The sequence below is a fragment of the Lepisosteus platostomus genome, chromosome 14 (genome assembly GCF_059453375.1).
Source record: "Lepisosteus platostomus isolate fLepPlt1 chromosome 14, fLepPlt1.hap1, whole genome shotgun sequence".
In the NCBI taxonomy this organism is placed as follows: domain Eukaryota; kingdom Metazoa; phylum Chordata; class Actinopteri; order Semionotiformes; family Lepisosteidae; genus Lepisosteus; species Lepisosteus platostomus.
Genome location: NC_142624.1, coordinates 8,225,611 through 8,237,608, shown reverse-complemented (window position 1 = coordinate 8,237,608; position 11,998 = coordinate 8,225,611). Strand labels below are relative to the sequence as shown.

Genomic DNA, 11,998 nt, shown 5'->3' with positions numbered 1-11,998 from the left:
TTCCAATACAAGATCCTTTTTATTTAATCACACCATACAGATTTGTTTTTTTTTTTTACTTTTATGCAGTTGAAATTAATGTACTATCCACACCCTGATGAAATACTTTATGGCAATAATTTATAATATGAATTTTCTTGTTTCTTTTTCAAAATGCATGTTTCCTATATACATCATATTTAGTAATTACAGTTGGTGGGATATTAAGGTAAGTTAGCACAAAAAAATAACAGACAATTAAATTCAGACCAATACAGGAGGGCCAACATACAGCAGGAAAATACACTTGTTGTAAAAAAAGGTGTTCTCCATTTAAGAGTGGGGGACCCATTTAGAAAAATATGCCCCCTGAAACTTCAACATAAAATTAAATTGAAAGTAATGCTGCTACTGATTATAAATACTAGATCTACAGGGCAGGGCAACACCACCAATTATGGATAGCACTATACCAGACTGAATACAGTATATTAGTATCTCTACTATCACTGGACTAAAAGCTTTTCTTTTGTTTCTTGAGACCTTTGGGTTAGACTATCCCAGGTAGTCCCAGAAGCACGTTTTGTGAGCCGGTAGTTTAAGAGATTAATTTAGGGTTCTTCGATATGTAAACACTTTTAAGCAGAAAGATTATGTAATGTCTGAGAATTCCTGATGAAGGATCTAAATGAAAGTGAATAAAAATAAATAAGAATGGGAAATGGTCCAAAATGAAACATTTGTGGCCTACAGCCCACTGTCACCTTTAAATTATTCAGAGCACAGAATGTTTGAATATCCAAGATTGCAGGGACATCTTGTTAGAGCTCAGTGTTGAGTAACAGTCTCATCCTCTTCATGTTGTCATATACTGTAAAAAAAAAGATTGAAAATTAGTGTACATCCACTTTATCGAAAAGCCACTTCCTTGCTGGTAAATGTCATGGCAATTAAACGTCCACTGAAAAATTGAGAGATGTCAGTGTAAAACCAACAAACAACTGTAAATATTCTGTTTTGTGATGTTCCACTCAAGAAAATGTTACATAGGTTTCCAGTTTTAGAAACATGGAAACTAAGGAAACTTTCTATAGAAAATTATACACTACAGATGAATACTTGACCTGACTGTCTATCTGACCAAAGGGAAGGGGTTCCGGGCCTGAGCATGTGTGAAACACCTGACATAAAAGGCATCCCTCTTGGGAATTATTGCATTTTTGGCTCCAGTCAATTGTTCTTGTGGAAGGCTCTTTTCAGACAGAAGTTCTCGTATGCTGAAGATTGAGATGGCTACACTTTGTGCAAGCTATTAGGTCATCTTGTTGATCTGCTCGGGTACCTGTTTGTGTGCTGCTTGCAGGTCTATATGAAGAAGCAGGTTCACCATGATGAGACCACATTGTCAAAGGGCGTCATGCCTCCCGTAATGTGCCTCTTCTTCTCCATATTGTACAAGCAGATTGTACCACTTTGCATAACGGTCCATTTTTCCATTTTGTTTCGTTTTCTTTCGGTTCTCGCTAACCTCACACCGGTGCCTACGCCCCCTCAGACGAGGTGTCCACTTTTACCACTTCTCACCCAGCCCCGCATTGCTACACCATTAATCGTCTTCAACACTGTTTATCACTTTGTGCTGATGATGTATTTGCGCATGTGGAGGTTTTTCGTGATCCTTGGTAAAGATTTTCAGATATTTATATAGATATTTCAGGCTAATGTTATCGGTCCTTGTCTGTATTTCTGCCATTAAATGAGTTCAGAAAGGAGGCCTCCAAGTAGTATGGGTCAAAGACTCAAGACACCTTATACCTTTTCACATACCTTAACATGCCATCGCAGTAAGCAATTCTAGTACCATTTCTAGATAGTGTGGGCTTTGTATTGAACACATTCACAACAGATTGAGCAATTTTCCCAATTCTCTTCAAGTTCATCATAAAAAATTAAGAACTTCTTCAATTAAATGTTCTCTATTCTACAATTCCCTGTTATGCTACGTTATGATACATAAGCCATTATGATCTTGTTTTAACTTTTCAAAACTATAGCGTGAAGGGTTTGCTGGAGGATTGTCTTAAAATCAAAAGCACAATCAAAACCAAATCCAACATTTTCTACTTTGTTCATATACTTTTTGCTTTGTGCACGCGTTCTGTTTGGTTAAGACCTGACGTTCCTGTATGTTGGCATCCACTTGAGTCCTGTTTGGTTTTCGGCTGCCTAATCACACAATTCTTTGGGACATACCAAGTCTATTAATTTCATTGTCATAAATTTGTAACTCTCATTTTTCTTTTTCACACTCCATGTGTTTCCATAGCATTTCCTCCCTGGAGGTCAAAGCCGTCAGTACGCTCCGTTTGAAAACACTAGCTCTTTCCCAACTTTCTCTGAGTCTGTATGTAGTCTAAAGCTCTTACTTTTGAGCTACTCTCTTATACTGACCCCGCAGAATGAGGGTAATTTGAATTGCCACGCAAATTCTCTTTTTATGTTTTCTCAGGTGGAGATTCCTGGAGAATAATCACAACCTCTAAAGGTGGAAATGGTACTTACAGGTTTGAATATCCTCAGGTGAGTAGGCATACTTGTACTTCTTACTTTTTCCAGTGATTTCTGTTCGAACTGTCAAAGATGGATCTAAAAAATTGGAGAGATGCACATTAATTAAACAGCGTTGTCACATCCTGTTGTAAGAGTCTGGTAGTGTCTTGTGTTCATACAGCATGCTAATTACATATAGACAGTGCTGCATCGATCTTTTTGTTGTGTTTCATACTAATATAAAAACATGTGTGCCTTATTTGCCAATTAATAAATCAAAGTTTATTTATTAAATGCACAACAATGCAGTGAGCAGCAGTAGCTGCTGGCAATGACATGTCTTTAACTGGTTTACAACATAGCAATACAGAATAATCGCGTGTTCTTTCAGATCTGATCCTCTATTCACTTATGCATAATAGCTGCGCAGTATAGGATGTGGTGAAAACTATGCACCAGAAGGGGCCAAACAACATTACCGATAAAGATAATTCGTGGCACGTAGTAGCCGTCAGGAGCAAGATTGGGGTCTTCTGTCTCATGCTGGTGATGTGAATGGAGGAAGACAAGAAAATGTCATTTTTTAGAGCAACAGAACGTCAAAAATGTAAGCTTGACAGCAGGTCGCTGCTCATCGTGTGAGTCAAGCACACAGGAAAGCGTTTAAGCTTTTTGTTTTGACATGCGATATGACTGGATCCAACCCCTCTCAATTTGATCAAATGAAAGCATAAAAAGTACATTGCCTTCTTTTGTAAGGGTACATTTACTTTATTTCCATCTTTCAAATGTGTTCATCAAATGTGGGCAAAAAAGCTAGGAGAATTAACAAAAAATAGCTACAAAATCTGCCTATTTGCATTTACTGTATATAGCTCTTTACTACTCCCAAAAGACTGAATGTAGAAGGGAACCCACTTCATCTGCTACTTAAGTGCAGCTCCTGTTCTGCTCCTGGTCATACTTGAGTATTTATTTGTACATTAAGGTTCATGGAGATCACTTGCTACACCACTACACCACCAAGTGCAACATGGTTTTCCATGGAGGTCCCAGTACCGAAGAGGCACAATCTTGCTTAGATTCTCAAATCAAACAAGATCAGGCACCGGGGTGTTAATGCTGCTGCTGCCTCTGTCTTAGATCAGAGGAACTGAAACCCTTTACCTAGTAATTCAGACTTTAAAGGATTTCAGAGAAGAGAGTTCAGAATATCCCAGCACCTTGTCAGTTTCTAAGCACAAGAAATACTCAGCAATAAGCTCATCAAAAATCAGTAAGACAGCATCTTTATCCCAGCAAAGCCATTGGACTAAGAGGTGAGGTTTTAAAAATTGTGAAAATGGTTGTTTTTCTTCTTCAACTACCACCTTAGGAAAACTGTCTGGTAACATTTTAAAATGGCAGGCACCTGCAAGCCATATATTAGTTTTGTATGTCAGCTCTTAAAGTACTTCCTGAGCTGCTGGCTGGGTATTTATTAGCACTCCAAAAATGTTGGGGAATACCTGTTTTATGTACTTCCTACCTTAGATGTCACGATCGTAATCTCTCCTCTTAAGGGCGCTCCGGATCTTTCACATTTTAGTTGATTATGTGCACCTGCCTCCTATCCCGCCCCTCCTATTTTAAGCCAGACACTCTCACTCTTCTGGGCTCAGCATTGGAAGATGGACACCAGGATGTCCGCCTACCAGCGGGTCCAGGAGTGACCCAACGGCATAGGCTTCACCACTGCATCCTGACCATCTGGGTCCAGGGCTCGGAGCGCCAGGCCTCGTTCACCCGTTTTTATTCCCCGTTCCTGCACTAGATCCCGTTCCGGTTTTAAGCCTTGTTGTCACGGACGTCCAAAGGGACTAACCGTGGGGAGCAGGAGAACGGAAAAAGACCCATATGCGTAGCGGTGAGACGGGAAAAAGGCCCAGTGCAAAGAGTTCAGGAATGCCGTATAGAAACCTATGCCCTCAGGGAGCGGACGTGGGGCGCCCTGGTGCTAGGCGGGTCTCAGGACATCCGAACGTCAATGCTGAGCGAGGACAGAATGCAAGACCCCGAAATATAAAGCCCAAGGGAAAGAGAGGGACCGGAAGGACAGCAGACGGGAAACTAGGGACAGGACAGAGAAGGAGCGCCCTCTGGCTGCAGAGGGCGTGACACTTGTCTAGTTTTTGGATCACCCGGTTCTGGACTTTTGGACTTTTCCCTGGATTACCCCCTGGACTCCTCTGGACTTGTTTGCCATGGCCACTCCCCCCCCCCCCCCCCCCAAGCACCAGTGCACAGTCGTCATGCCCCCCTGTTCGTCATCCTGCCCAGCTCCTCATTGTCTCCTCCCTGTGTCCATTTCCACTTACTTCTGGATTATACCGTCTGCATAGGGTCCTCTACATTAGGTACCTTAGGTACCTCCTATTCTCAAGTGTTTTGTCCTCAAATGTTTTATCTACGTTTTGTATAAATGACCACATGACAGAAATTGGAATTAAAGCAAAAATATCAGACTTACCAACAGATTGAACATGATAAAGTTTTCCTTTGCCATTCTCTGGATTTCTTTATTGGCAGAAAACACTGTTTTTAAAGCTGGGTAAGTAAAAAAAATGTATGAACATATATTACACAGTTAGGCACTATTGGGGTTTAAAATGAACAGTTTGGACACAACCAAAAATAACGTTTTACCAATGGTTAAAAAAACATTAGTGTTTTTCTGTTTGCATTAATGCACAGATGTTTCTGTTCTAAAACCTGTAATTTTCTGATGATATGGATGTGCACTTCAGAAAGAGTTAAGCAAGAGTTTCAAATGCTCTTTCTATAAACATGTCTACTGTATGTTGAAAACATGTTTGGCATTATATTATTGAGACACTTTAAATACTTTATCATATTTATCTTCTTCTTTCAAGAGGCTAAGCATTTTAATAAAATTAATTTTGAAAAAAAGAGACTTTCTCTTGAAATCAGCTCTTTTATGGGTGGGATGCAATACTGGTTCTCATAAAATGAACCTACCTTTGCTCACAGGGCAATCTTCTAAATGGTGAATCACCATAAGAGGTTTTTGACTGTTTAAAGTGAAGAAAAGGATACGTTGTTCATTTCTAAACAGAGCTGCCCTTGATTGAGGTTTCAAAGACGGGTATTTTTAGTGTTGATTTCTGTGCAGTACTACTGTAAGCTGTTTTACAAATTTGTAATTACTGATGAGTTACCACTCTACAAAGTAAAACTACATATAATTTATATTGCACTGGGCTTTAATGTGGAATTATCCATTCTATCCATTTTCTAACCACCTCCTCCAATTCAGAGTTAGAGAGGAGCCAGAGCCTATCCAGGCAAGCAACAGGCGCAAGGCAGGGTACGCCCTGGACGTGTGGAAAGAGAAACTTCAGTATTCAGTCATTACTCAATTGATCTATTTCTTAACTCTTCCCAACAACATTACTCTCCTGTAAGGATTCAAATAATGGAACAATATACTTTTGTGTACAGTACATAACAGATGCACACATACAGTATTGCACACTAATCAAAGTTCAGATTTTGATCATGAAAGTAAACTACATCGACAATAAAAGTTGTCCATAGTTGTTTTTATATTACTCTTTTCATCCAGAAGGATCCAAACAGCCACAGTAAATCTTTTGGAGTGGATCCAATTTATCCCCCATTGGAGTGTAGCATCCACCTTCACAACACTTACTGGATGATATATCCGAAAAAGCACTGGACTACTGTTAGAATTACACTTACAACAGTTACAAATTTATAGTAACATTAAGCTCCATGAAATTACAAAACCAAACCCAGAAATATTTCTAGGTTGGTCCACACAAGACATAATACAGTAATTGTTAATAACTTTAGACAAGACAGTGCTTGTCAATTGCTGCCAACCTGACAGACAAGCCAAGATACAGGTTGTCCAGGGAAAAACAGAATTCAAATACTTCACCAGACTCCCTGGTGTATTGAGTTTATAAGAAAAAAGAGTTTTATTAAGTCCAGCCTAATCAAGTGGATGGTGCACGCTCACAAACTGAGAAATGAAATTATGGTTTATTTTGCTGCCTTATTTTAAAAACGTATTTTTAATTTCTATTTAGGGCATGAGTACAGAAAAAAGTTTCCTTTTTGTTTATCGTATGACCATTTCTGACCACTGATTTCTGCTAATTTTGTTTATTTTCACAACTGGCTGTTGAAACAGTGTTGAAAGATTTGTGAGAATCTCTTCATCCTCCATAGCTGGTCAGTTCAAGGCCAAAGATGCTGACTTAATTCATTACCTGGATCTGGACTTTAACAGTGCACCTTCATAGGTTTCAGACCAGTCAATTTCATCACCCCATCCTGAAAGCAAGAAAACAAAGTAATTTTTAACATACATATTTATCGAATACAATTACTAGTTGGTATAATTGTCATGTGATAAAAATCTATGAAAACTTAACTGGATTATATGAATACATATTGAATCTCATCTGCATACATATTACTGTTTCTATTTCAACAATGTACAACTAACAGCTGTGGTATTTTCATATTTCTCAAGACCTAGGCCTATTGAGAATATCTCCTAAAAGTCAGTGAATGCAAAGTTCATGATAATTGTGTTTATATTATCATTATCATATTATCATGACAAAAGATGAGTCTGGTGGATGCTGCACATTGGTGGTGGTGGAGGGGAGTCCCCATTACCTGTAAAGCGCTTTGAGTGGAGTGTCCAGAAAAGCGCTATATAAGTGTAAGCAATTATTAATTATTATTATATATTTTTTAACAGAAGTCTCAAAGCCTTTAATCAAAATTTTAAATATTAGTATTTTATATATTTAATCGTATAAACCTCATGTTACATCTGCTTGTATTATTAACAGTGCCCTTTGAATGACAGCCATTCCTGCTTGGTGAGTTGGGTATTACACAATAATACCGTGTAGGGTGTTGTCAGGAATTCAGGAACTTTAAGTCATCAGGTTTCATCAAACATGCTCTGAACCAGATCTTTTAAGTCTTCGATATTTTCCCGTTAATAACTACTCCCAATTAGACCTCTACCGCTTCACATCTGATCGAAAGCCTTCAAAGAACAATGATAGCTAATAACCTTTGGGATAATTATTTGACAGCCTTACCTCGGGCAAGAGGGTGTGGTTGAGGTGTTTCAGTTACTGGTTGGACATGCTCATTTGGAAGTGGAGACGTTTTAGCTGCTGGCTGGAGGATGTCTTGTACTGCTTCATCTGCGCCCTTTGGAATCTTAGGCACTTTTCCTGGCTTCTCAGGAATATCTGCCTGTGCTTGAGGGATATTGTTTGGTGACCGAGAGCCTCGTTTTGAGGTCTTGTCCAGTGAAAGTGTTTCTTTTGGTGCCAGAAACACAACTGTTACATAGTAGGTCCCAACACAAACCAGACAAAAGATGAGGGCCTTTGCAATGGCTTTCATTTTAACAACTGGAGCCGCCTGAGAGACACAAAAAGGAACATTTCAGAATTGCTGAAGTTAAAGGTATTCTCCATGCTTGAGGTGAAATCATTTATAGGTTTTCATAGCCTTGATTATTCTTTAAAACCAAACCTATCAAACAACAGTAAAGAAGTGATTTGTCACTACTTGAACTGAAAAAGAGAACAAAGCTATCAGTCACAGTCTAACCAGAGATGCCAAACCCAAACAGGTTTGTATCTGAAAGGTAATGCAGGTGAGGGAGGCTAATATACAGTCATACTGTGTCTTAAAGCTGAATGCTGCATTTTAAATTGATTCACACCTTTCTTATAGATTCTTAAATATGAAAAAGTGTGCATTAAATTTCTATTTAACATTACAACGTTTTGTATTTGTTTCAATGAAAACTGCTGTTCCTTCTGCGTTTACACATAAATAAAGCATTATTTGAAACATAAATGTTCATGAATGCTGCAGGTCCAATGACACAGTGCTGTATGGAGCTGTATACATCAATTCCCAAAGACAATTTACTTCTTATTCAACTTTATTCCAGGAGACCAGGATAACTTGTTTGTAGCAGACAAATCACAATCAGTTTCTACTAGTTATGCTACTTCCAGGTGTCTTGGAATCACAATATATCATTATGTTATTTAAAAATGTATTTACAAATGCATAAGCATGCTAATATATTGTTATTAGAAGAGACACCAGCAATCATGGTTAAAGAAATGACCAAGATTAAGCACTGTGTAGAATCAAATCAGAGGAACTGAAAGCATTTATCACAGGATTTTACCATCCTTCGCTGTGTGAAAAAAATTATGAGTAGAATTAGCGTTGTTTTGTAAGAAACTGTCTTAGCAGAGAGCAGAATAGTAGTCGCACTCACCTTTCCTTGAATGAGTAGAAGACTGAGAAGGAGTGCTGGCACAATCTGAACAAAAAAATTATTCACTGGGTGGAACTCAGAAGAACCTGTTTATCTGCTCTAGCTTGTCTGACAGAACCCTGTATCATCTTTGTTCTTAATAATACACAGCTTATAACTGAATTGTGTTCCAGGATCTTATGCTTGATAATATATACAATATACAGATTATATATAGGTTATGTACAGTGCTGTACAAAGGCTTTCACCCCATACCAATGTCAAATTTGGATAAATTATAAACAATGTATGCAGTTCGTCTTCAAATATCCTTTTTTAAATTTGGAATTCGAGTAATCAAACTGGACATGTGGAGGAGGCTGAATGTCAGCCTAGCCCGAATAGAAAATATACAAAAGAGAAATTTGCTAATGTGTGTATGTATTTAGCCCCCTGAATCCGAACTGTTGACTTTTTGATTCCTGACTGACTCAAGCAGGTATTCCTCTGGGATTCACCTGTCCTTCACACATTAATTTTCCCCTCAGTCCGGACGGCGTCCCACTTGCTGCTGATGAGAAGATTCCCCATAACAGGCTGTCACTCCCATGCTGGGATGGTGGTGGCTTTGTTATATGCTGTGTTCAGCTTGTGCCAGACATAAGATCATTGAATTCAAATTATTTTTTGTCTGGTCTGATCGCAAAACCTTCTGCCACATGTCTGCAGCCTCATTTACATGCTTTGTCACAAACTTTTTTGCATTTACGGGGGTTTTTTTTTGCCAATATGCAAAAATAAAAAAGCTTTTGTGTAGGGGCTGGCATATTGTTAATTTATGAGTAGTGTCTCCCATTTCAGATGTGACAGAGTCACTGACGGCTTCACAGTGGCATCTTTAACCAGTTTCCGGCTTGGTTGCTTGCTGAATTTGAAAAGCCTGTCTCATCTGGATAGTATCTGGGTGATATCACCACACTGCACTATGTAATGATGATCTTTGCTTTTCCACCACTTTATCCCTGACTTAGTCCTTAAGGTTGGTTTGTCGTATCACTTTGTGAGTTGTGACTTCAAATTCAATATCTGTCTGTGGGAACCTGCAGAGAGAAGTGCTTGGCTCTGAAGTCAAATTAAACCTCTATAATTACACATTAGGACAGAGGCCATTACAATCATTTTATTTCTGATCTGATTTAGACTTGCTATACCAGAAGATGATGGACTGCTTATGCAAGTGAGAATCTTTTAGGTTTCTCACTTATTTACATACTATTAGCATGTTGTAGTTAATCAGTTTTGAATAGATGATGCTGGCTCTAGATATAAAGTCCTATTTAAAAGAAGAACATTAAAATTGCAGTTTTTAGAAGAATTTAGAAGAGTTATCTTCTTTAAATAGTTATTTTTAGACAGTACATATTCATGTTCATAACAGATTTCTGGATCAGGTCACTCTGTCTCTGTGTTTAAGTTCCCTTTAACTTAAAATTCTAAATGCTTAAATGCCTGGAAACTGTGGTATTCTTGACATACTGTACACGCATCTCTAATTAGCCCAGCTCACTCAATTCATGATTAATTACAACAAACTTGTTGAATTTGGACAGAGCTGTGTGCTAAGCTCAGTAAGTACTAGCTAGCACTAGCTAGCTCTTGGTATTATCCCTAATTAGTACTCTGCATTTCCTTTGTTGCACTTGACCCTCAGAGATCAGGAAATATAAAGATAACAATAAGGACCCAGTATTGAATGTTACAGCACATGCTACCGTACTTCGAGGTCCCTCGTTCTCAAATCATATTACTTGTTACATCCTTCCATTAGCTGTTTTTTTTTAATGGATCAACACAGAAAGCGACAGAGGAAAATAACATTTGCTCCCATCATTTTCATTTCCTTTTTAATTTGGTTTAATTTATTTATTAGTGGTACCCAGGTATTTTAAAGAGCCTGCCACTAGGTGGCTGTCTGAGCCTACTTGAGCTCCTTTGGACGGTGAGAACAAAGCAAGATGCAAGAATTGGACTTCTGGGGGAAAAAAAGTAATCAACCAATTTCCAGAAAATTCTATGATGTAATGTAAGCATACTTAAATACGTACAAATATGACATTTTCCATTCTCTAATGATTACATTTAGGGTATCTCTGAAAGGCAAGTTACAATAACATACCCCTCTAATACACACACCCAAAAAATATTGTAACGCATACGGCCACCATTGGTTGTGAGAGCCGGCTTACAAACACGGTGATATCACCCCCCTTCCCTGTGAATAGCAGGGACCGCAGCCACCGGGCTGAAGGGAGATTTCCCTTTAGCTCAACTGGCTGGGTCCCTGTTGAGTGGTGCCAGAGGCCTGAGTTTGAGTCCCCGATGGTGGGGGGCCGACCTGAGGTGGCAGAGGTGAGGGTGCATACCCATGTGAACCCTGGAGTGCTACAATATTTTTTCTTCAATATTTCCTTTAGTTTTGTTCTTATTGATAGAAATTTATCTGTAATTTTCATTAAGGGTATTGTTACCTCATATTGTGGTAATAATGTTGCATTAACTATTAGATAAATTACGGCATTATTATATTAACTAGAATGACTTAAAACCAACTAGAATGATTTTAAGGTAGTCTTAACCTTCACCCCTAAATTAAACTGTAAAAAATTATCGAAATTCTTGTAGTGTAGACTTTGAATAAATAATTGATGAATACTGATGAATATACATGAATACTATATCATAGCTCCCGAATCTATATAAGATTTCTAAGACTTACACCATATTGCACAAACATAGGATTACAAACATATAAAAATATGTATTAAAATTGTTTGAGAAACATATGGGGTTTCATCTACATGGGTGTTTGAGAGCAAATTTAAGGTGGTGCATGGAAGACATACTTGTTCACTTCCATGCAAATACTAACAGCAAATACGGTATTTTCTACTTAAGATACAAGTGGTTTCAATCAGAATAGTGAACTTTATACCTTTTCAAAGTAAATCATTATCTGTTTTTCTGTTTGAGAATCTGTTAATACTGTACAAACTTCTAACTTTAGCTGAGCTGGCTTTGATGAGTCTGTTGTGCTCAGCTCAGGGTGATTTGTGCCTCTGTAGTAGCTGA

At 38.2% G+C, this 11,998-nt stretch overlaps 1 protein-coding gene across 1 annotated transcript; it reads right to left on the bottom strand.

The window, feature by feature from the left end:
- Nucleotides 1-8,973, bottom strand: LOC148648848 (anterior gradient protein 3-like). Its single transcript, XM_088606868.1, has 8 exons — nt 8,891-8,973; nt 7,680-8,010; nt 6,828-6,891; nt 5,548-5,600; nt 5,039-5,115; nt 3,009-3,072; nt 2,542-2,625; nt 1-850 (listed from the first exon to the last, which is right to left on the bottom strand). Exons 2-8 carry the CDS (start codon nt 7,990-7,992, stop codon nt 801-803), a joined length of 705 nt encoding a protein of 234 aa, XP_088462994.1. The 5' UTR covers nt 7,993-8,010; nt 8,891-8,973; the 3' UTR covers nt 1-800.
- Nucleotides 8,974-11,998: the final 3,025 nt, after the last annotated feature.